Source organism: Aythya marila, assembly GCF_965140915.1.
Source record: "Aythya marila genome assembly, chromosome: 5".
Lineage (NCBI taxonomy): Eukaryota > Metazoa > Chordata > Aves > Anseriformes > Anatidae > Aythya > Aythya marila.
In genome coordinates this window covers 7,408,221-7,431,551 of record NC_139046.1, presented here as the reverse complement: position 1 = coordinate 7,431,551, position 23,331 = coordinate 7,408,221, and the positions used below count along the sequence as shown (strand labels likewise).

General features: G+C 41.1%; 2 protein-coding genes across 8 annotated transcripts in view; one reads left to right on the top strand and one right to left on the bottom strand.

The window, feature by feature from the left end:
* ESR2 (estrogen receptor 2) overlaps positions 1 to 4,620 on the top strand; it is a 39,457-nt gene extending 34,837 nt beyond the window's left edge. For all 3 annotated transcript variants that reach the window (XM_082762519.1, XM_082762520.1, XM_082762518.1), the window contains one exon: positions 369 to 4,620. In XM_082762519.1, the coding sequence (XP_082618645.1) occupies positions 369 to 558 (190 nt within the window). In that variant the 3' untranslated portion in view covers positions 559 to 4,620. The remainder of the gene's footprint in view (positions 1 to 368) is intronic.
* Positions 4,621 to 7,338: 2,718 nt separating this feature from the next.
* Positions 7,339 to 23,331, bottom strand: part of SYNE2 (spectrin repeat containing nuclear envelope protein 2) — a 186,354-nt gene continuing 170,361 nt past the window's right edge. For 3 of the 5 annotated variants that reach the window (XM_082762021.1, XM_082762022.1, XM_082762023.1), the window contains exons 105-118: positions 22,888 to 23,070; positions 20,800 to 20,937; positions 19,708 to 19,902; positions 18,562 to 18,844; positions 18,130 to 18,198; positions 17,193 to 17,329; positions 16,077 to 16,206; positions 14,632 to 14,843; positions 11,714 to 11,914; positions 11,254 to 11,382; positions 10,430 to 10,621; positions 9,652 to 9,741; positions 9,394 to 9,440; positions 7,339 to 8,599 (exon numbers count right to left, since the gene is read on the bottom strand). In XM_082762021.1, the coding sequence (XP_082618147.1) occupies positions 8,374 to 8,599; positions 9,394 to 9,440; positions 9,652 to 9,741; positions 10,430 to 10,621; positions 11,254 to 11,382; positions 11,714 to 11,914; positions 14,632 to 14,843; positions 16,077 to 16,206; positions 17,193 to 17,329; positions 18,130 to 18,198; positions 18,562 to 18,844; positions 19,708 to 19,902; positions 20,800 to 20,937; positions 22,888 to 23,070 (2,232 nt within the window). In that variant the 3' untranslated portion in view covers positions 7,339 to 8,373. The remainder of the gene's footprint in view (positions 8,600 to 9,393; positions 9,441 to 9,651; positions 9,742 to 10,429; positions 10,622 to 11,253; positions 11,383 to 11,713; positions 11,915 to 14,631; positions 14,844 to 16,076; positions 16,207 to 17,192; positions 17,330 to 18,129; positions 18,199 to 18,561; positions 18,845 to 19,707; positions 19,903 to 20,799; positions 20,938 to 22,887; positions 23,071 to 23,331) is intronic. The other 2 variants (XM_082762025.1, XM_082762024.1) reach the window with 2 other exon arrangements.

Genomic DNA, 23,331 nt, shown 5'->3' with positions numbered 1-23,331 from the left:
CTCAGCCAGTCAGGAGAGGTAGGTGGTCACTACATAGTATAAATTCCCCTTTTGTTTATAGCTGCAGTGTGTGGGCCTCCCACATTTACGGCATCAAAGAAGCTTTCTCTTTTATTTCAATAGGGTCGATACACCTGAATTATTTTCTGAAGTCGCTTTGTGTGGGGCAACACACTTCTTGGTTCTCTACAGTGTTGGGATGTTGTTACTGTTGGTAGTGCCGAGTGACCCCAGGGACTACAGCAGATAAAATTCTTAATTCCCAATAAAAAACCAAAAGGGACTCTTGAAGCCATGAGTGTGTTTTCCATCTCTGTACTGTTAAGACCCAGATTGCTGAGCTTTTTTTTTCCTGTTTTCCTTCACAGTAACAAGGGAATGGAGCACCTGCTGAGCATGAAGTGTAAAAACGTGGTGCCGGTGTATGACTTGCTGCTGGAGATGTTGAATGCGCACACCCTGCGGGGGCAGAGGAAGTCCCCAGTCACACACCCGGAATTTGGCCCCTTAGAACAAATGGAGGCTGCGGACACGCTGCGCAGCGGGGCCACCCAGTAATTCTGCTGAGGCCTGGAGATGTGAAGCTTGTTCAAAGCTATGAGAGAAAACGAAGCCACTGTGATGGGACTGCTAAGTGTGACCAAGCGCGAGTCCTCGTCTCTTCTGGATTTACACAGGGATGTCCTGGGAAATGCTTGTGAGACGTGCACCTCCCTCCACCCGTGTTTCTGACATTGTAATAGCTGCACTTTTATAGTGCCTTTCCTGAGACTCTTAAAAAGCACCTTATGAAATTAAGCCTCAGAACAGTCCTGCAAGACAGGAAATTACCGCCTCTCTTTTTTAAAGGCAACTGAGACAAAGTGATAAAGTGACTGATTTAAGATGACAGAATAAGTCTGTTCAGGGCTAGGGGTCAGGACCCAGGGCTCTGTCTCCCAGACCAATACTTTTAAGCACTGACGAGATGATCTCCTCTCTCGGTGTGCGATTGTATGAGTGTATAGGAGCATCATTTGGGACCAACCTGCTTACCTGTGTGTGCTGATCCCTGGGGAATGCCTGTTTTGCAGTGGATCTAGATAAAGTGCTGAGACGTGTACAGTGTAAAGGACTTTCCTCTATTCTTAAATATGCAATGGCTGCACGGGCCTTCATTTGAAGGCCGTTCAGAATAGCTTCTAGGGCCAGTTTAGAGCCTCTTCAGTAATGTAAAGCCAAGCTTATGTTTATATTCTGTGAGCCTGTTCTTAACACATTATTATGTGTGTATAATTCTTCAGTGCTTTACACAATGACCAAACTGCCTACTTATTTCAGTCAGTGCTAACCTTTGAAATGTGTTTTGTCTGTGAGATTATTATGTTGTTTTATATATTTATTAATGATGTTAAATCTATTATAATATTTAGGTACAAAAGGTTGCTCTGTGAATATTAACTGTTTGCATTTGTATATGATCTGCTAACCAGGGCTTGTAAAATCAGCTAGAATCAGACTATCTTCCCTCTCCTTCTGACTAGCCTGTGGAATTACGTCCTGCCCAGCCAAAGCCTCCCACAGCAAGGGTCAAGGCAGGGGACTGGAAGCTAAACTGGGGCCTGCTTTTGCCTGCTTCCCTCGGGTTTGCTGCCTGCTCGTTTTCTAAATGTGTGACACCTTAAAGTGTGCTTTTCATATTTTGTACAGGATCCTTCAAAGAGTAGGAGGCTGATAGTTCCAGCACTTCCTTTGCTTTGCAACTGTGCTGACTTGTTTGCCTTTCACTTTGGATGCAGGCTTGAGCCTCCCTGGTGTGCTGATTTCTGCATGTGTTTACAATGCACTGAGCAAAAAATAAAAAAAAAGGAAATAGCTCAGTAAAGAGCAGGATGGCATCGTTCATTCTGACAACTGTCAATATTGCATTTTGGTGTGAGCTAGAATTGCAATCATTGTAAATGGTATGTTTAAATAAAATACATGCATGTTCTGGGCATTTCAGGTATGGTGAAATTAAATTGGGACCACCCCAAAAGTCCACTTTGAGCCTGTCTTTTGGATTAGGGACTTGGCGTTGTATGCCATCTGCATAGTTTGAATATTATCCAAGCCTTTGATCCTTGTGTTTTTTTTTAAAGCCAAGGACGATATTTTTTTATAGGAGGGGCATAAAGGATTTTCAGTGAGTTGCGCAAACCTGTCATCTTGTTTTTGATCTTGTACTATAACAGATGCTGCTGATGGTTGAAATTTTTACTAGTTACCTTTTTATTGTTTTTAAGAAATGTAATATAGCAGTGCCCTTTCAAAAAAAAAATGTAAGATTTACTACAAAAAAAAAAAAAAAAGGAAACAAATGTAGGTACAGTCTTGAATTCATTGGTACCATGCTCATTTTGAGGGATGTTCGGCTGTGAAGCAGACATGTTTCAGTGTTTCTTGGGCTTGATCACCTTCTGGCCTAAATGCCTCTTGTGTTGCTCTTTCTCTGGTTTTCCTTCCCTTGTGTAATCTTTGAGTTTAATACAATTTTTCAAAGAAATCTTCAAGTGATTTTTTTTTGTTTGTTTGCTTTAAAAGTGCTGAATTTATGTGCAATCTTGAAACACATGTCATAGGAAATGGGAAAGAGTGGGTGTAAATCATAACATTAATTTCCAAATGAAAATTTGCACTGGATTGACGTAAAAGGGCGGTGCTGCAGCTTCATGCCACACTGTGATTCATACATGCTGCTACAAGCACCGTGTAAAAAGGAAAATGATGTGATTTTAACAGTTTTTTTTGTTTTGTTTTGTTCTGTTAAATATTTTATTTTATTAAAAGTTACTAGCGGTGGTTTAAAACGGACAAAAGCCAATAGCTGTCAAATCTCTGAATTAATGTGACTGTGTTCATATCTGGGCAAAGAGAAGGTGTATGACTTTAAAATGGCACAGCAGATAAACAAGTAGCCTGGAGAGAAAAAAAGGAATGAACAAGGGTGCATTTGTCTCTTGAGTAAGACATTGGGTTAATCACAAGTATGCCACTGATTGCCTCAGATGTTGCATCCCAGGTGTGGGCAATGTCAATGCCAGGCCTGAGCACAGCTGTCACTGCATTTTGATTCAAATACTGGGGGGCTTTCCCATTGCTAACATATGAGAACTGAGTGCTGGTGATCTGCAAAGGCTTGTGAGGAGGTGAGAACGGGGCTGCTCTGCAGCCTCCCCTCCTCTCTGTGCATCGGCTCCTGCTGCTGAGCCAGGACGTGGCCGGAGGCGGCTGCTGCTGCTTGAAGAAATTTTGCTGTGGTCCTGGGACATTTGCAGAGGTGAGCATGTGGTGTACAATTCGTCTCCAGCAATGTTAGGCCATTTCTGGATCTCTGTGTTCTTGCAAATTACCCGTGTTTGGTGCTGTCACGCTGTCAGTCTGAGGGGAAAATGTGGGGAAAAGATGTGTTGGAAAATCTCCCCTTGAGACTGTGCCTGACAGGCTGGGTGCTCCTAAGAAATGTGTAGCAAACTAAGACCCAGGTAGCATGTATTTATTAAGAAACTATGTTTAGTGCCATATATTTTCTACTAATTCTCTATGGATTGAATGATAGATCTATATGGGGAACACTGTCATGAGAGCATCCTGTTAAGTGCCAGAACTTTTTCGTTTCTTCTCAATGGCTTGTTGAATATGGAAGACATTTACTGTGTTTGCCTTATTAGAGTGGTTTCACAGAGAGAGCCTAAAAATGCAGTGAGCCCTCAGAAAGTTGTCTCTTGATCCTTTTGAACTGACACCAGTGGTCAGCCTCTTCTGAGGTAAGAATTTTTGTTTTGTTTGGACATCATTGGTAGAAAATGTAATTTAGACTGGTTGTAGAAGACTCAAAATATATGTGTATAAATCGGCACAAAAGTTTCAAGTGGAAGCTCAGCCTGAGCTCACAAAGTATTGCTGATGACCATGGATGTGTCGGGTTCTTTCAAGGCACAATGCTGCTGCTGCAGGAGATGCCTGATGGGTTTGGATCCTAACTATACAGAAAGCAAGCCTGAGTTTTTTCCATTAAGCTGGACCCAAATGGTTTTTAAAAGCTGGACCAGAGTACGCTTTTGTGCATCCAAGGTTATTTCTTTGTCTGAATGATGGAAAATAGTCGCGCACTGATGCAATAGCTGTTCTTTCCTAGGCTGTACTTTAACCCACATATATTAAAAATGTGGTTCTGATTATGGGTGTATTTTGATCTCAGAATGAAGGGCTCATGGCAGAGGTAGAGGGTACTCTCTTTCCTTTTTTATCCTTCCTCTCTAAGATAAATGCCCATGGGAAAACAAGCTGCTCCTACCTTGAGAGCTGAAGTTAAAAGTATGGTATGGCTTTGCATGGCTTCATTTGAGATGTCTTAAACTGAGTACAGCATCATGTCCTGTCCTAGGAGTTACTATTTTTTACGGTTGAATATTGAACTTCTGGCCAGTTCCTTGGATAGCAAAATAGCTTATAACAGCCAGCCTTGGCTGGTGTAGTCACTGAGCAGTGGCTGTCACTGCAGTTGCCATCTGTTTCAGCCCAGCTATAGGTTGTGCCACTTCTTTCAATGGCTCGTGGGCCTTTGATCCTTCCCTAGTCAGAGCTGGGAGCCATGCACCTGCCTTTGCTGTTTTCACTATTCTTCTAAGAAGAAATCATTTGACATTATTTATGTCCTGCAAGATAATAATTCAGCAAAGAAGTTAAGGATGTGGCCATATATTGTGCTGAGCCAGTTCCTAAACAAATACTAAGGAGAGCTTTGCAAATGGAAACATGAAAAGTGGATTGCTAAAACCTGGAAAATAAATATTATGTACATTTATATTCTAGTCTTTTACTACTGAACAGAAGCGTGATGAGTTCAAAGGCATGGTATGTTTCATAGGCAAGACCTCATTTTATTTATGATCAGGATATTTTTAAACTCTCCATCTGTACAAATAGGAGTCATCGACACTGCTAATGCATTGTTCAGTGTCAGTGATTTCTATTTATGTGTGTTAAGGAAACAAGACTGATGCTATAAAATGCCAACTTCTGCTGATACTGCCTAAGCAGACAAAAACGTTACTCATCACAATGTTGCGTAGTAGAGTTGGCAAATCCATTAACAGCCGTAACTGCACATTTCTTATGTCTGTTGTTGCAGAATTTTCTGAGTCCTACCCACTTCTTATGCGGTATTTGTTTCCGTGGTTCAAGCTCATTGCAAGTTTATAATTGAAATGGTTTTAGGACTGAAGTTGGTGCCTTTTGAAGTACTTTCTGTATGTAATACTGATGGGGGGGAGCTGCCTTTCTCTCAGCTATTCTTCAGTTCTGTGAACTTGCAGTATTTTTTTTTCCAGTGATATGCACTTCGTTCAGTTGTAGATTGTCGTGGCTGAATAAACAGGTATCACGAAACCTAAATATATGGCTTTTTGCTCCTTTCTTTCCTGTAGCTGATATCAAACTGGTTTCATGAGACTATGATGTGTGTGATCATGGTATCTATGGTAAGTGTCTTCCCTTACCTTCCCAGTCACTTTACAGGCTGTAGACTGATTTAATTTGTCCAGGTACCAGGGTTCTTAGGAACTTTCACAGCTCCAAGTGACTACAGATGATGGAGCTTTCAGGGATGGGCAAACTTAAGGGTGCCAATTTCTTATAAATAGTCTTCCACTTGCCCTGCTTTCAGAAATATTATTGACTATTTTGGGAGGAGGTGAGGTATTGCTGAAATCAGCTTGATGCATCTCCCTGCCAAAGACTTAAACTCCAAACTAGCTGTAGACCAGTTTCACTCCTGCATATGATGCGTTTGCACATGCGTGCTTGCTCTCACCATTGCTCCTACCCTTGCTCTCTTCCTTTTTCCCCTTCGCTGATGGCTAACAACCAAATGCTGAGTGAGAGGATGACACCAGGAAATTGGGGGATAGATATAATGACTTGTTTGAAGCAGACATCAGTGTCAGCCTACATTACAGTGGTTATAATCAACTGGAAGTAAAACTATTTAAAATAGGGGTGGGGGGAAAAACATTCAAGTTATTTCCCAGACTTTTTTTTTGGGGGGGCGACATTTTGAGATAATTTCATGAAAGCGCCTCATATTATATTATTACATCAGCACGACAATTTGATATAACTGTACATAATGAAAGGAAATTGCAGGCTATGAAATTTTCCTTCGACCTTTTAACATTGTTCACATTTTTTCCCCTGCACAGGTTGCTTAATGGCAGAAGAACTGAATATCATGTCAGCAACTGACTATTAGTTCTTGGCAGAAAGATTTGCATGGGCATTTGTGACAACCTGGCAATGAAATAATGGTTAGCGTTGGCTGACTTCTACAGAGACAGAAACTTAAATGAGCTCCATCTGAAAGTAATTGCTTTCAAAATACAAAATAATGATAGCAGAGGGAGTGGGGGAGGGAGAAGCAGGGGGAGGAGCCGTTCTTTACCTTGTGATCCAATGCCAGGTGAGAGCCATAGCTGTGAAACTCCAGCACAAACCTGGCTCCACAGCTAAAAGCTACACAAAGTGCTTCAGTATGGAGCTGGAGCCTTTTCTCTCACATCTGAGCACCCAGTGTAGGTGTGTACTACTGTACAGTATGACACCACTAACAAATATTAGCAAATTGTCGGCTTTGACTTTTCTAAACCATGTTGCTAAGTTTGCACACCTAACTGCATCACTGTTAATATTCTAGAAATAAGCAATGTTGTGTTTTTTTTGTTTGTTTTTTTTTTGTTTTTGCCTCCATGGGTTGGGCAGAACATGTTTGCTTGCTACAGGGGCTTTTTCTGAACATAAGACTGCAGAGCAACTTGTTTCCTAAATTCCTCTGCTAGATGATGGGCAATATGCAACCATCAGTGGTGAGAAGCATAGAAATGGAAAGAGAATTCACACAGGCTGACTGTAAGTCTTATTTCCTACAGGTAAGCATTACAGAAATGGGCTAATTTCTGGGGGATTTTTCACTGCAACCAAACAAAAATTATTAGTGTTCAACCAAACCCTTTTCTATTGCACCAAGCTCCCCTTGATGTGCGCTTCCCTGTGTTCAGTGCTGCCATCACTTACAGTTATAGCTTCAGAATGGGGAAATATTTCAGCATTTCAAAGTAGTAATAAGCACTATCTGATTCATCTCGCTATGAACCAGGAAATTACAGCCCGTTGCAAAGAAAGGATCTGTGCCACAGAACACAGATTCCATTTCTGTTGCATTAGCATGCAAATACCTTGGCTTATAGGGGTGTAGAAGAGTCAGCACTGTTGGAACACACCGCTGGTTGCCCCCACGCTAGACAGACCAATAGTCCCTGCAGACATTGGCAGAATTTTAATGAGTACTTGAACTGTACAACCAAGAAGTAATGGCAAAGCTGACTGTACACAGTGTTTCTCTAGCCATTGCCTAAAGTGTTAATTTCATTTGAAAGGTGGAGAATCTTACAGTAAATTTATAAAAATGCACAATTCTCTCTCAAGTTACTGTACACTATTCAGCAGGTTAAAAACTGAAAAAAATCTTTCATTAAAAAGTCATTACATTATTTGTATACATCAGGGATAGTCTACACAATCACGTTCATCTAGAAAATATGTGCATTATAAACCATTTCCATGCAATGTAACAATTTCATATTTCAAAGGTGGTATAAAAAGACAACACAGCAGTCCTAATTACTAGAACACTACATGTAAAACAAAACAAATGTGCATCCTTTTATTGAATGTGCTAGATGAATAAAATACAATAACAAAGATTCATAAAGATGCAGAGTTCTTTCCACCACGTGACTACAGTACCGAAAGATACAGGTTTAGTGTGAAGTGTGTGCAGTAATCATTTTAGGCAAAGTGCCTCTTCAACTGCTTGTTCGTCATGCTAACCCAAGACAGACTGCTGTGTTTCAGATTGTTGTGAAGTAGTTTCTGCATCTAATAACTCAGTATTTGATCACGTTGCGAGCTTAAGAGCACTGCAGCTATAAAATAGTGTATCTATTGCATCAAAGTATAAAGTGTGTTGCTTACAGTTTAAAAATCTATAGAAAAAGTTTGTTTTCCGTACAAAAATGTTGAAATTTTGTCAAGATATACATTTTGAGATGTGAAATTTAACACATTCCCTTCAACAAGGAAAGGAGCTTATAAACGTGAGGCATTATTTAGCTGCAGCAGACCTGGGCAGCGGTGCGTAGGACATCAGAGTGCTGTAGTGGCTAGTTTAGGGAACTAACACAGCATAAAAGTTTGTGTATTTAATTACGTGATATCAGTGTTTCATTGATGCCAGCAGCATAAAAACAAGCACCACAAAGAGTGTTTTGGTGTAACTGAAGATTCTTAGGCTTCTTTCTAAGTTGGTGGAGGCCCATTGGTATATCGCAGCATAGGATAGAAAGAACGGGCGAAGTTGTTTGCCTGGGTGCAGCTGTAGTCTTCCTCAGAAGATGGAATCATGCAAGCCAGAAGTAGCAGCAGTAGGAAGAACAACTGAAGGGGTAATGCTGCTCGTAATACACGGTAAAAGAAGGAGGGGGACCGAGGAACTACTTTAGTAGGCTGTGGATGGCTTTCAGCTCTGAAAAGACAACAAAAAATAAAAAATATATATATATATATATATTCAAGCTCTGAAATGTTAAGTCATTTTAACTGCTTCATGCTATTCCTCTATGATGCAGGGCTGCATATCTACAATGTATATCTGCACTGCGCATGAAACACTCAATTGTAACTTCAAAGCATGCAGGACTGCTAAATAGAAAGCCAGCTGACATTCCTTCCTACTGAAAAAGAAGCATGTCTTTAAAATAGGGTAAAAAGTCACTGCTTTAAGCTATTTTTGGGGTTGCAAAGTCAAGTTTTCCCAGCAGACAAACAAGCCACTCTAAGTACTTGGAAATGCACAATGGAAAGCCACCATTCCAGACTGTTTTGGCTCTATTCTCCCTGTACATCATCACAATCAGTCCTTTGAACAGACCCTCATGTACTGGGGGTGATGTTTTAGCTTAGTCTTTCATGTCTGTTTTTAATAAGTGGCTCTAAGATGCAAGTTTCTTTGTCCAGATGAGCCGGTGGGATTAAACAAAGATTTAAAACATAAATATTCCCAATTTTGTCACAAAAAATATTTTCTCAAGTGCAAAATTGAGTGAAGGCTGCACATCAATGCAGAGGTTTAGGAGCACGGGTATTACAGGAAAGCAATTCACCAAAGTGCAGCCCAGAGCTGGTACATAGAGGAGATGCTGCACACTGGAAGAAATCACCTTCTGTGTGTTAACTTATGAGGAACAGCTGCCCTGGCACTCAGCTTGCCTCTCTCATTTTCACTATACTTCATGAGATTAGATGATTATAAAATAATACCTTGTGCTGCTGTTGCTTCTGCCACCTTCAGTTCTCCTTACTGTGATCTGTTGAGAGAAATAGTTTTTATTATCCAGGATTCAGAAACTACAATTTCTCTTTCTTAGAAAAGACAGTTGTAGACTTTAAAGTTCTGTTGTAAATTCTGTAATACAGTACATGCATTTAAAAGGTAAAGTGATTACACTTGAGGAACTTTCACGCTAAAAAAGAGATACACTATATGCTGATAGTAAAATATTAGAAAAGAAGACTTGCCTTCTTCACAGGAGGGCTGGCTTTCACTGTGACTGGATGATAGGATCCTGAGTCCAGGTCATCTGGAACTGGCAGGAATGCTCTGGTATCCTAAAAGGTAACCACAACTTCCTCTTTAAAAATGTATGCTCAAAACAGGTAAAGTGCAAAAAGACCCACCTCCCACTGTCTCTCTACAGGTGCAGAGCCACATTGCTTCTTTAGCTGAATAACTAGCAGTAAACAGATGCTCCAGTAAACAAATGCTCCAGTGTAACAAAATATTTTACTATGCACAATGAGAAGAAACTGTAATGGTGCAGGTATTATCTTGAAACCACCTCCATCTGCTATCTCTCAGTGATAAGCAGTGTACTGCTGCAGACTACAGAAGTCCAATGTGTTCATTACACATTCTTGGCTTGATGTTTGGTATAGATCATAGGATAATTCAGGTTGGAAAGGCCCTTAGGAAGTTTACCTAGTCTGACCTCTAGCTCAGAGCAGGGTCAGCTATGAGATCAGGCCAGGTTATTCATGACTTTTTTCTGTCTTTTTGAAACTCATCAAGCAAGGATGGATCCCGTACAATGTCACAGGGCAATCTATTTCAATACCTGACTAGCCTTGCAGTACTAAAGCTTTTTGTTATATCCAGAGTTAACTGTTCTCGTTTCAGCTTATGAAGGTGGAAGTACCTAAGTTTTAAGTTAGTATTTTATAAATACTTCTATTCTTAATCTGTTATTATTTCCCAGTAAGAAAGACAACACAAACTAGTATTTAAACTCTGACTCACCAGATTTCCTTGTATCGTCTTTAAGTCATGTGAAACTTGCTCAATAAGCTGCTTTAGTTTCGTTCCGATTACATGGACCTTCTCTTCAGCTTCAATGTAATCTTCACCATCTGATTTAAGCAGCAGGTAAGAACAGAGTTCTTGAAGAGAGTTTACTTTAGGCTGTTGTTCCAGTAGCTCTTTCTCCAGTTGCTTAGAACAAACAAACAAAAAACAGTGCAATGAACTGCCACTTTCAACTCTGAGGATGTTTTTATACAGAGATAAGCTTTGGAAGGCTTTAAAGAACAACTCAACCTGCCCATCAATCCATAATACATGGGAATGGCTGGTACAGCTACACATAAAATGAACATCTCTCTTTAAGAGACTGGTTGCACCTGCTTGAACTAACATTTAGAAATAGTTGGATGTGGGCAGTCTTATTTCAGCATAAAGACTGTCCATCAGGAATTCGTTGAATCATAGAATATCCTGAGTTGGAAGGGACGCACAAGGATTATCAAGTCTAACTCCTGGCTCCACAGAAGACCACCCAAAAATCAGACCGTATATCTGAGAACATTGTCCAAACTCTGGCAGGCTTGCTGCTGTGACCACTTCCCTGGGGGACCTGAACTTATATCTGATGCATAATTATGGAAAAATGCCTCAACAGTCTCTTAGCCCATTCAGAAATTGATCCCATGCCTGACTGATTGATAGAGCAGGCTCAGGGAGAGGCTATCAACATCCTGAGAAATAAACAAATTGCTCTTCATTTTGTGGTGAGAGCTATTAACTCATTGGAAGAACTGAGGTGCTGTAGTTACATCTACACTTACCATTAGCTCCTTTTGGCATTCCAGTATTGTATGGGGGTCAGCATTTGGATCCGTGATTTGTGCTTCATTCCTTCGGCTGTCAGCACTAGCTAACCACAGGACTAGTTTTTGGCTCTGGTCATGGAATTCCTAGAGAAATAAGGGAAGGTTTGCACATAAGATAACAGCCCAGATTATTAAAAAGAGCTGACAATGTATTCATGATTATTGAAGCTTTAGCAATCTTGTAAAACTATTGCACCTATATAATAAAAAGGTATTATCCAGTTCAGAGATATTTCTACCAAACCCTTTAAAACCAACAAAGTCAAGGTTATTATGAGAAGAAAACACTTGTTTTAGATTCTGAGTAACCATTCTACTAATGGGCATGAATTCCCCCTTTGCTCTCTCTCATTATCTACCCCACAAAAGCATCCTAAAAAGGAATTTTCCCATATAAGCTGTATATTGTATGCACCTGGCAATGCAGTAGGGCTTGTTGTAAACCTTTCCTCCACTTGTTCAATGCATGAGTTGCTTTCTCCCAGCGCAAGTTCACCTTCCGAAGCCTGTTCTGAAGCTCTTTGAACTCTGTGCTCTCTGCTTTCTGGAATTCTTTGCTACTCAGATTAACTGAAAGCACCACTGCCTTGTAGTTATCAAACGCTTTAAGCATGTCCTGGTAGGAAAAGAGGATTAGGAGCTTGTATGAATGATGGAAAAACATATTGCTTATTTACAATAAAACAACGTCCTAAAAAAAATAATATCAGAGTTATTGCGGAATGCTGTTTGAATCTGGTGGCTTTTCAGACACTGCTGAGGAACATATTAAAGTAGGTAGCTTTTTTTTTTTAATTAAAAAACTAAAAATATTCACTCAGGAGAAAACAAATCTGGTTGGCCCTGTGCTTCTCCCTCAGTTACGAGCATTATGTCTTAATCTACCTCTGCTCTTCATTCCTGAGCTTAGCATTTTTGTCTTTTTTCCTGACATTTGGACAAATATTCCCATATGTCATCACATGATGTTTCTTCTTGATGTTTAAAGGCTTAACCACCTCAGAATCTTAAAATAATGCTGGAGGTTTGTAGTCTACCCTCCTGTTCAAAGCAGGGCCAACTTCAAACTTAGAGCAGGCTGTCCAGGGCCTGAACAAATCAAATTTTGAATATTTCACATGATGGAGGCTCACTCTCCCATCTGAGCCTCTGGTCCCACATCAGGCCACCCAGTTATGAGAAATTCATTTGTCTTCTCTCTACTCAGTTTCATCCCATTTCTCTGACTTGTCACAGTCCCTCTGAATGGCATCCCTGCCTGTGCTCCCTCTCTCCCTTAAAATTGCAGGGTCAAATAATGTGGAATTTGCCAAGTCATAGCTGGATCATATAACCACCTTATGTTAATGTAGAGCCCACATTTTTTATTTTCTTAAATGAATGCCAAACAATATCTTGTACCCTCAGTAAGTTTACAGATTGAATCAAGGGTATTCAGTCTTTTTCAAGTTGTGGGCTCTTGCACTAGAGAAGTAAGAGCTGCAGGATGAGTACTGCAATCAACACTGCTCTGATTGCTTTTCTTAGTAGCCTTTGTGAGTAAGAATCTCAGTCTATGTATTCTCAAGGTCTGCAGCCCACTTGTTGAAAGCCACTGGTCTAAATTACATTTTGCCCAACAAAGAGTTCAGCCTCCCTCCAAGCAGCAAAATTTCTCTCAATATCAGACAATACAAATGGTCCAGTACAGACTTTTAACCACCCGTAAGCCAGCCTGCAGCCAGACTGGCTTTCTCATTATCCAGGGCAATTGGGATGTTCTGACATCACATGAAATTCATGGTCTTATACAGCATGCTGGCTATTCTAGAGATCCATAGAGACCCAAGCTGTCTACAGAGATTTTTAGCCATCTGGACTCTTGTTTAGAAAATTCACAGGAGAGAAGCAGAATGGAAGCTCCGTTCCTCAAAGAGGTCAGACACCCAGCTCCAGCTTGAGGGAAAGCACCTCATTCCCCTCGCAAGACATCCCTTGAATCTCTCCTAGCACTTGGTGCCTAAGCCAGGCTGGCGCATAGAATCAGAGTTGTTCTAAGTGGAGTCACACACAGTCATTCTCCTTGGCCTAATGATTGCTCAAGGCCTTCTCGTCTTCTGTGTAGGCTTAAACATCCTTTAAACATGCCTCATAAATCCCTGCCCTGGTCAGCAAAATGTCTCATTTGTGAGCATCACCCAGGGTGTGACACCAAATTGATCAGTAGTCTTGCAATCTGGGTAACTCATACGAAGCTGCTGGCAGGAGGTTAAGCACACAGGGATTTTGCTCTCCCACAAGTGTTTGTAGTACTTGTTCTCTCAGGGTTCTACCAGAGTCTGAGGAATGTAGCACTTAAACGTACCCTGGTAACCCGCTGGTTCCACTTGCAGACTTTGCTTAGTTCTAATTAATTTATGGAAGCTGAGAGTCATAGCAGGCAACACAACATGACCTCACATGCTGATGAATGTTCACATTATCATGTCTCTGTTTTATTACTTGGCTGAAAATTAGCAGAGACTGACTAATGAATTAATTTTGTTTCTCATTTTAAACTAATACATACTATTCAATGAGAAATCTATATTTGCTAATTGAAAAATATCACTGCACTTTTTGAAATTTTTGTATCCTTCAACTACCTGATTCCAGGTACAACAAAAGCACTATTTAGAGCTAAGATTTTCTGCAAATACCATGTTGCTAAAAAACAGAGCTTTAGGGCAGATCTTGCTCGGTCACCCTTTTGGAGCTACAAAACAAAACAAAATAAAACAAAAAATATATATACTAATTCAATTAAAAGAAAATCAGCCTAAATCAGCCTAGACTTTGCAGTCTGTAGACTTGGCTAATTTGCAATCCTTTTCTGGTTTGTGTAGAGGAGAAATAGCACAGAACAGGGAAAAATGCCAGTATCATTGCTCAGAATACCCAACCACATCTCCCAAGACAAAGCCAGACACCTGGCATCTGGGGAGTCTAAGCTTTCACTTTTTTAGCCTTTTTCTGTGTTTATTTTCTAAAACATATGGCCTAAAGAGACACATTTGGGGTCAAATGTTTTTGATTTGAGAGCATAGAGTTCCTTGGTAAGAAAACAGAAAGGGAGGGGTTTTCACTTCAGCTTGTCTGCCTGTTGTACCCAGGCATACTGACTGCAGTTGAAGACAGAAGCACCTTGCTTAACCAGCCTCTTTAGTCCTCTTAGCAGAAAACAGCTTAGCTCCTCTGTGACATACACACATTGCTATTAGAATTCATGCTGTTGACAAACCATAGGAGCACAAAAGACAACAATAAAGAGCATCAGCATTTTGAAATCCTGTTTCTCAATGTGCTACAACTTACTTTCAATTTCTTGACCCTTTGTTCCATCTCATGCATGCTGGTTGGAGGTTTCGCTTTTTGCAGCTCCTCCAGCTCTTCCTCAGTTTTATCAAGCCAAGCGGAGACGTCGCTGAGATCAGAGTTCAGCTGCTGCCACTGCTGCAAGTTCTGTTTCATCCTGAGTTTATTTCTGAGGTCTTGAGCTTGAATGAGCTCCCACCTATCAATAATGCCTACAAGTGACAGAACAAGAAATGTTTACATCTTCAGTAAGGTGAACAGTCCATAAAACAGATGCAAGCAGTTTCACAAGTAAATTACTCTCCAACCTACTTAAGGCCAAATAATTGCTACCATGTAATACTTAACATCTTTTTTACTTGAGATTATGGAGTCCACACTTTCACGTTACTGGTCAAGTTATCCACAATAATATTAAACAGGATTTTAAGCATGTTGATCATAAATCACAGAATAGCTTAGGTTGGAAGGGACCTCAAAGATCACCCAGTTCCAACCCCCCTGCCATAGACAGGGATGCCACCCACTAAATCAGGTTGCTCAGGGCCTCATCTAACCTGGTTCTGAAAACATCCAGGGATGGGGCATCCACAGCCTCTCTGTGCAACCTGTTCCTCACCACCCTCTGAGTTAAGAATTTCTTCCTAATCTCTAAACTAAACCTCCCCTCTTTCAGTTTAAAACCATTCCCCCTTGTCCTGTCATTATCTGATTGAGCAAAGAGTCACTCTCCATCTTTTTAAAGACTTTTTTTTTTATTTTAGGTTTACCTATTCACCCCATATACAGAAATCAACCCTGGTCCATCTGTGAGATTAGAGGCATAAATTAGGTAAACTGGTGCATATAGCTATGTTCTTTTTAACACTGATTTGCTTTTATGATTGCAGTATAGATGTGATCTTACAACCTCAAGCACCTGAAACCAGGAATGAGGTCTTACACGGTTAAGAGAACCAGCTTGTTGACCAATTCTGAGGACAGGACCACAGCGAAGAACTGAGTACACTACTGACTTTGACAAAACTATTCTGTAAATGAGAGCTATTGTGTTTTGTTATACAGAGTACCAACAACTAATGAAATGAAATAGGGCTATCTTGGTTTAGACAAAGAAACACACTTCTTTGGTTTGAAATCTGATTAAAAATCTCTGAAGCATTCAGTATCCACACAAAAGTGTTTCCATTCATTCCAATCAGCAAAGAGGTATATTATGAGTAATAAAAAATCAGATTCTAGCAGAAAACGTAAAAGCTTTGAACAGAAAACTTGTGTTGGACAATACCAAGTAAAAAGGCAGCTCAATGAATCTTAGCAAGATACATTAATTTGTTCCCAAGGCAAATGTCCTGTCTTTGTGCTATCTCTGCTTTGTTGCCCCAAGAACCACAGGTAAAACACCCCAGCACCTAAGCCACTCCTAGTGCCCGAATGCTCTGTACCTGACTGCTTCTCTGCAGCTGCTATATTCACAAGCTCTTGGTCATCCTGGGGCTCTTCATCACTCATGTTAGCAGACGCAATGTTCTCCTTGTTGACGCTGGTGCTGCTTGCAGAGCTGAGCTGCTTCACCTGGAATGACATTTTGGTGCGTGAGCCCTGCACATTAACCAGCCATCAAAGGTCAAGCTTCATTTATGTTAAAGTGCCCGTCTGTGCTGAGCTCCTGCATGTCAGATACAGCACTGGGCTTCTGCTTCTTTGCTAACAGTTTATGCTGGCTCTCTGTGCCTTATCAGCAAACAAACAAACAAACACACACCATAGTGATGCTAATTATTACAAGACTGGACATGGTAGGGCAGTCTTGTAATGTCTACTGGACATTACATGACGGCACATTATGCGTACTGGACAACCTACGTTTGCTGACGCTCTTTGTTGGATTCTGGGTTTTGGCAATATTGACTCTAACGCTCCAAGACTGTATTAGTGGTGACAAAAGCAGCCAGATACCAGTACCACAGTGTGCCTGAAAGAGTGCTGACAACAGGTCCAGATCCAGAGCCTGTAGGTTGCTGGTGAAGGCCACAGCTGGGACTACTGGGAACCAGCCATCACGGCTGAACAATCAACAGACAACAAGCACTTTCCTCAATGCTAATGCCACTGGGGCATTTTTTTTGAATGCCCAGAAACAGATTAAATGGTGCTAGAAAAGGACACTCCATATCAGTTTGCTTAGCAAAGGGAGATATATAAGTAAATACCAAGGGAGGGTATTCACAACCCCTCCTTGTGGAGTTAAGTTCTCCTAGAATCGACCTATGACAACAGAGGATGTATTTTCCTCCAGACAGTGTCTCTGATCAAAAGCTTCACATACTGCTCTGAATTGCTTTCGAGAAGCTTTTCTAGTGAGTGAACAGATACTCTCACTGGTTTCCCAAGCCACCAGAAGTAATGGCCAAGTTTGCATACAGTGAACAACCTCCCCCTCCCCCAACCAATCTTTTCCTTGATGCTGGAGAAAAGAAAAAGACAGAGCTACACAGCTCCCTTTGTAGCTGTACAGACAGCGTAGTATAGGTTCAGTGCCTGCAAAGCCTCCAACTCACATAGCCTGGCTTATAGGGGGTACTCGTCTCTGGACTTGACAGCACATTGCCAACCATCTCTGCCTGGTTGTATCGGTGTTTCCTGCAGACAGGGCTATCTGGTGAATGCCAGGGATGAGCTTCTGAAACAGACTTTCCTGAAACAAATAAAAACCAAAGCATATGACATGAATGTGAAATCCCATCTCCACAAGGAAGCTGTTGCTTTGTATTAAGTTAGAAAGCGCTCTAAATAAAATGGCATCGTTATGGCATAAAAACAACAGTTTTGCAGCTTTCCTTGCAAAGCATGCACATTTGCAAAACATCAACAGTGTTTCAAAGGTAATGAGATGACAGCCATGCAGTTATGAGACATTCTGTTTTCTTCTGGGAAATGCTTGAATACACACATGAGTTAAAAAACAAAAGGCTGCACTGTGGTTTTGGAAAGTTTGCATCCCAACAATACTATCACATATCTGCAACACATTTCAGCAGGGACGCGTCTAGACATGTCCTGATTTGGAGAACATTTGTTCTAGATTTAACAGACAGGACACACATGGTTCTGTCATGCACAATGCAAAACACAAACAAAAATACTTGCAGAGTTGGAACTATTTCTCCCAGTAATTACATAATTAAAATTAGAAACAACCAAAAAAGTGATACTGCCCAGAGCAAACCACCAAGAAAGTACCAAAAGACTTTGGATCACTACAATGAAATGCACGTTAACCACCTCGGCATTTACCAGGCAAAATCTAAATGGCATGTTCTTGACTGCTTTGTAATGTACATGTGAATACTGCAGCGTAAGAACACCATGGCAGGATGAGACATGGTGTCCACACAAGGCAGGAAGTCAGACATTACATATGAGAGAGGTTGAGGAATATAGCGTGCAGCACAGGGAGATTGCCATGTTCAGACACATGCATTAGCAGGTGCCTACCAGAAGATGCTTTCAAAGTTTTTGTGGTCATTTTAAGATATGCCTCAGGATTTTCAGTGATTTCTACATCTGAAAAAAGAATAATGTCATTTTCCTCACTATGCAATATTTTCCAGATATTAAAAACAACTGAAACAATTAGGGACAGCAAAGACAAAGAACAAAATAAAAAGTTGTTGGCACTGTTTTTTATCAGTCTTTCTTAAAAAGTAAGGTTTTTAAAAACGTTATGTTTCTACAAATATAAGCCAAGTTTAGACAACACCATTCCCTTCATCAGGACACTTAAGAGATGAGACTGCTCATATCTATTAATAGGACTTGAAAACCAACCAACAACACTGAAGCAAGACCTCAGTCCCCCTCCCTTCCCACACAGGGACCTCCTGCAATTGTCCATCTCAAAACAAACAGCCAGCAACTGGTTCTCACCTGACAAAGCACTGTAGTATGTTGCTTCTTCTTCGTCCTCGTGTGAGGAAGAGCCCCCCACGTCACCTGTGTGATCCCACTCGAGTGGGATGGAGTCCACACTGACAGGGGTCTCACAGCCTGATCTTTCGTGACCTTGAGTGGGTGGCATAAGATGGCAAAGGGACTGTGGGGAAGAGGGCCCGTCACCGATGGCCTTCTTATGCCAGAGATCATTCTGGATTTCTCGGGAGTCTTCTGGGTCTGTCTCATTTTCAGAGGTCTCTTTTTCATCATCCAAACCCTAAAAATAAATAACAGTTATGGCATGTTAGTAAGAACTAACATACACTCATAATTAAGGTCTACACTGCTAAATGAGCTAACGATTAAGTCATACAGTACTACTGGGAAGTTTTGTGGTCTGCTGCAGTAATCCAAGCCACATATCTAAAATTAAGGAGAAGCATTTCTTCATCCTTCTTTTGCCAAAACAGCTCTCCCATCAGCAGCTAACTCTTTTCTTTCAAGACACTAAACCACTACCACATCTCTCTGCAGTTTGCAGAGGGGTACCCCGTTCCAAATGGACTGCACAGGTCAGCAATGAAGCGATTGTTTTTATTCAGGGTGAACAGCTACACTTAGATGTTCATGTTACTTCTTCCATTTGGCTTTTTAATAAATGTTCTTTCTTTCTGAGCCAAAGTAAAATGAGAATCAGCTAAATGTTCTCAGTGAAAACTAAAGAGCACGCTGTTCCCCATCTAGGGTTGCCACAAGAAAGTGGACAGATGGAGCCTCACAAACAAATCCATAAAGAGAAATTCTAAGCACGTTGTTGAAATTAAAGAAAACAAGACACCAAAAAAAAAAGCCTTTGAAGCCCTCAAACCACTACTATCTCAATATTAACCCTGTGAATTACTTCTGTGCTGTCATCCAGATTCTGCAAATAGAGACCCAACAGGAGAGGTGTGCGGAGATATGACTGATGACAAAAATTTAGCAAAGCTGGTACACCTACTGAGGGAGTTACACCTACTGAAGGAGTTCCTGACCCCTCTGAGCTCAATCTACTTAGTCAGGCAGCCAGGGTAAGCACTAAGCATTGCACTTCAAACACCACAATCTTGTCAAAGCACCAAAGTAACTGTTGCTTCTTACGGGATGCCGTGAAGTCAGTCTTTGATGGAACCGGGCAACTCGCCCAAACACTTCCTGACAGTATCTATGAAGTTCTTCCAGTTCATCTTCAATCAGGGTAGCATCCAAAGGCTCACTCTTCTGAATCAACTGCTCCCCAAAAACGATTAGCTGATCAATCTTATTGGTGTGTAGTGTTATTTCCTGCTGAAAACCCTATTTGGGACATACAAGAAAATAAGATCACTTCTTCAAATCCCATTCCTAGCCTAAGGTTTGTCCTTCATTTCTTACTCACAGCAGTAAAAGCAAAAGCAGCAAGTGACACTGCTGCCTAATTTAATTTGGCAAATATCTTTTTACTCAAGAGATGCAGTAGGTTGCTTTATTATCAGGATTACAGTTCCAAATGAAGTGGTATTTTCCACCTATGCATACATCAGTATGACTGCAGTGTCCCGAGCCTGCAGGGGATCAGGACATGCAAGTTCAGGTAATCAGAGTTTATTTTTCTACTGGGTACATGAGATTTTTTTCTCTGTAGGAGAGAAGTTTGACTGCTTGGGCCTCCAGCCTACATAACAGCAAACCTACATCCCAAAACAATTCATAGCAAGGGGGAAAAGGGGAAAGCAGCACACGAGCAGGTTGCAAAGAACCAGATGTTCTTTAGAATCACTTCACATGCATGCTGTCTTATTTCTATTTGAAAGTCCCAGTTAGAACCAATGCACTCAGAGGAGAGATTCTACCTTAAAGCCAATTCAAAACAATTCTCCCTAGAAAAGAATGCCTGAATTTAGGAATGTAGCTTTTACTATTAACCTACATGTGGTCCTTTCCAGATCAGCTATCACTGTCACTGACATTACAGTGTTTGAAGAAAATGGCAGGATAGAACTGAGCTTGAACACTGAATCTGAATTTGAATACTGTTTAAAATTGATTCAGAGTGGGACTTAATAAATTACTGATGTCTTATAACAAATGTAGTGCTACAAAGATCTGTTGGCTAATGTGAAGTTACAGAAAAGCAGACGATTCTGTCAAGACAGAGCAGTCTGATAGGATCAGTTTGGTTCTATTAAACGACTGATTTAAAAGAATACGTACGTTTAGCTGGCGCATTTTGTCATCAAAGTTACTTTTTGAGAAGTGCTCCACATTTGTCAGCTGGAGGTCCATTTCTGTGAGCCAAACAAGGATGTTCTCCCTTGTTGCCTCAAACTCATCTCTCCGATTGGTGAAGTGCTGAATAGGAAGAAGGAAGACACTGTTATAAGAATTTATCTACTGAAAAAGATGTCACAGGAGCTCCCTGAAAAGGTTTTGTTTCAAAGCTGCTGTTCACCTCAATGGCCTTCAGGACACAAACGACAGCATGTCATGTATAGAAATGTCCCCTAGGGATGCTGGCGCGAAGTGTCCTACCCTGGTGAACTATTCTAACTGGGGTGGAAATAAAACTTCAGCAGTGCAAGTCATTCTTATAAGAAAAAAAATCTTGATTCCATGCTGCGTAATGAAAATACATTCTCCCACACTCTTATACCAACGCAACAGTCATTTGGACTCAGGTTTGATCATCCAATTTGTTCTAAATTTAGCGGAAAGTTAGCCAAAGGAAGCTAGCCCCATCTCTAATTAAATTCAAGTAATTAAAACTGTGGAAGTAAAATTGGGAAAACAATCGGCTAGATCATAGATGTTCACGCAGATGTAATCAATGCACCACTTGTCACAAAAGCCAGGAGGAGCTCTCTCTGCTGCCAGCTCCCATGGGAGCCGCTAATGGACATGAAGCTTGCAGTGCCCCAGTTCTTGGTGTATTTACTGTTCAGAAAGGTTACATTCTGAAACATGACACATCCAACTGCACAGATCAAACCTCTTGAGATATCTCAGAGCTTCATCCATTGACTTTTGGGATCTAACAGTAGTCCCTGTCAATGGTTTATAGTGCTGCTAAATTAAAAAATCCAGCAGTGACAAGATTCCTCCATGGAACAACATGTAAAATCTGCCCAGAAATCATTTTAACTTGACTAGTGAAAAAATCATCTTCAGCAGCAGGACAGTTCTCTGAAGAGTCACAAATACATTCTTTAACAACATTGCTCTGTCAAGCAGAGAGCACAGCATGAGGCAATGACAGCAGCAGGCCCCTCCATCACATCTCCTTGTTTAAAGCCTTGTAGGTGAATCATAACTTAGTGTGAAGTAGAGCTACGTTTTGAACTACAACCCATTTCTGAACTGAGGCCTTTTTGTCTCTGCCTCTTTTTAAAGAAAGCTGCAAATTCATGAGTGTACCTAGCCATGGCAGGGCTGATTAAAATAGGAGCAGTAAAGCCCACATCATACCTTTCAAAATTTCCAGCCTTTCTTCCCCCACACATCTGCGGTCATCAAGAACCCTGCCAAGGACATACTTATGCCATGTACTTGGTGACCTTTCCAGAGATGCTCTTGTACATGTACACTGGTGTCATGGTTTTGGCTGGGATGGAGTTAATTTTCTTCGTAGAGGCTCATACAATGCTGTGTTTTGGATATTTGATGAAAAGTGGTGATAGCACACCAATGCTTTTAGTCTTGCAGAGCAGTGTTGGCACAGAGCCAAGGACTTTTCTGCTTAGCACAGTGTCCTGCCAACGAGGAGGCTGGGGGTGCACCAGAAGCTGGGAGGGGACAGTGCCAGGACAGCTGACCCAGACTGACCAAAGAGATATTCCTTATAATATGCTCAGCAATAAAAGTTGGAGTAAAGAAGGAGGAATTTTTTGGGGTGGGGGGTGAAGTATGGAGTGATGGCACTTGTCTTCCCAATAAACTGTTATGCATGATGAGCCCTGCTTTCCTGGGACTGGCTGAACACCTGCCTGCTGATGGGAAGTAGTGAATGAATTCTTTGTTTTGTTTTGCTTGAACACATGGTTTTTGCTTTACCTAGTGAGCTGTCTTTATCTCAACCCATGAGTTCTCACACTTTTATCTTTCTGATTCTCTCCCTGATTCCACCTGGGGAGAGTGAGTGAGCAGCTGTGTAGTATTTAGCTCCCTGTTGGGATTAAACCACAACTAGTAACTCAAGACACAAACCAACACAAGACAGTTGCTCCCAAGTATGTGTTTTGCCCTTGGGAACTCCTAGAGGAACCTGTGAGTGCTCCTTAGTCTCTCACTCCACTGTGCAATTACCTTCAGTCTCCTCAGAATGGCAGCGACTCTTTTCTGGAGATTATCCCAGCGCTGGTTGCCTTCATGTACCATCTGCTTCAACTTGCTGGCTGAGTCAGTGCGGTTCTCGCGGGCAAGGCGCCGGTACTGCTTATTGATCAGCTCCAACTGAGTGAGTCGTTCATGAACTTGCCGTTGGAATGCCTGCAAGGGAAATCGAGAAACTCAGTTCCTTTGCCGGTAAGAGAAAGGATCGGTGTGATACGATCCATCAAGAGGAAGGATGATGCCCTCTCCCATTAAAGAAAAACAAAACCAAAACCAGCTACAAAATTAAATCCAGAGAAGGACCCATATTTTAACTCATTTGCTCAGAATTTAGGACGAAAAAAAGATCAAAATAAAAATCAACCCACAAAGGTCTCTTGCCTTTAGCAAGCAAATCTTGAACTTAAGCAGAATTAT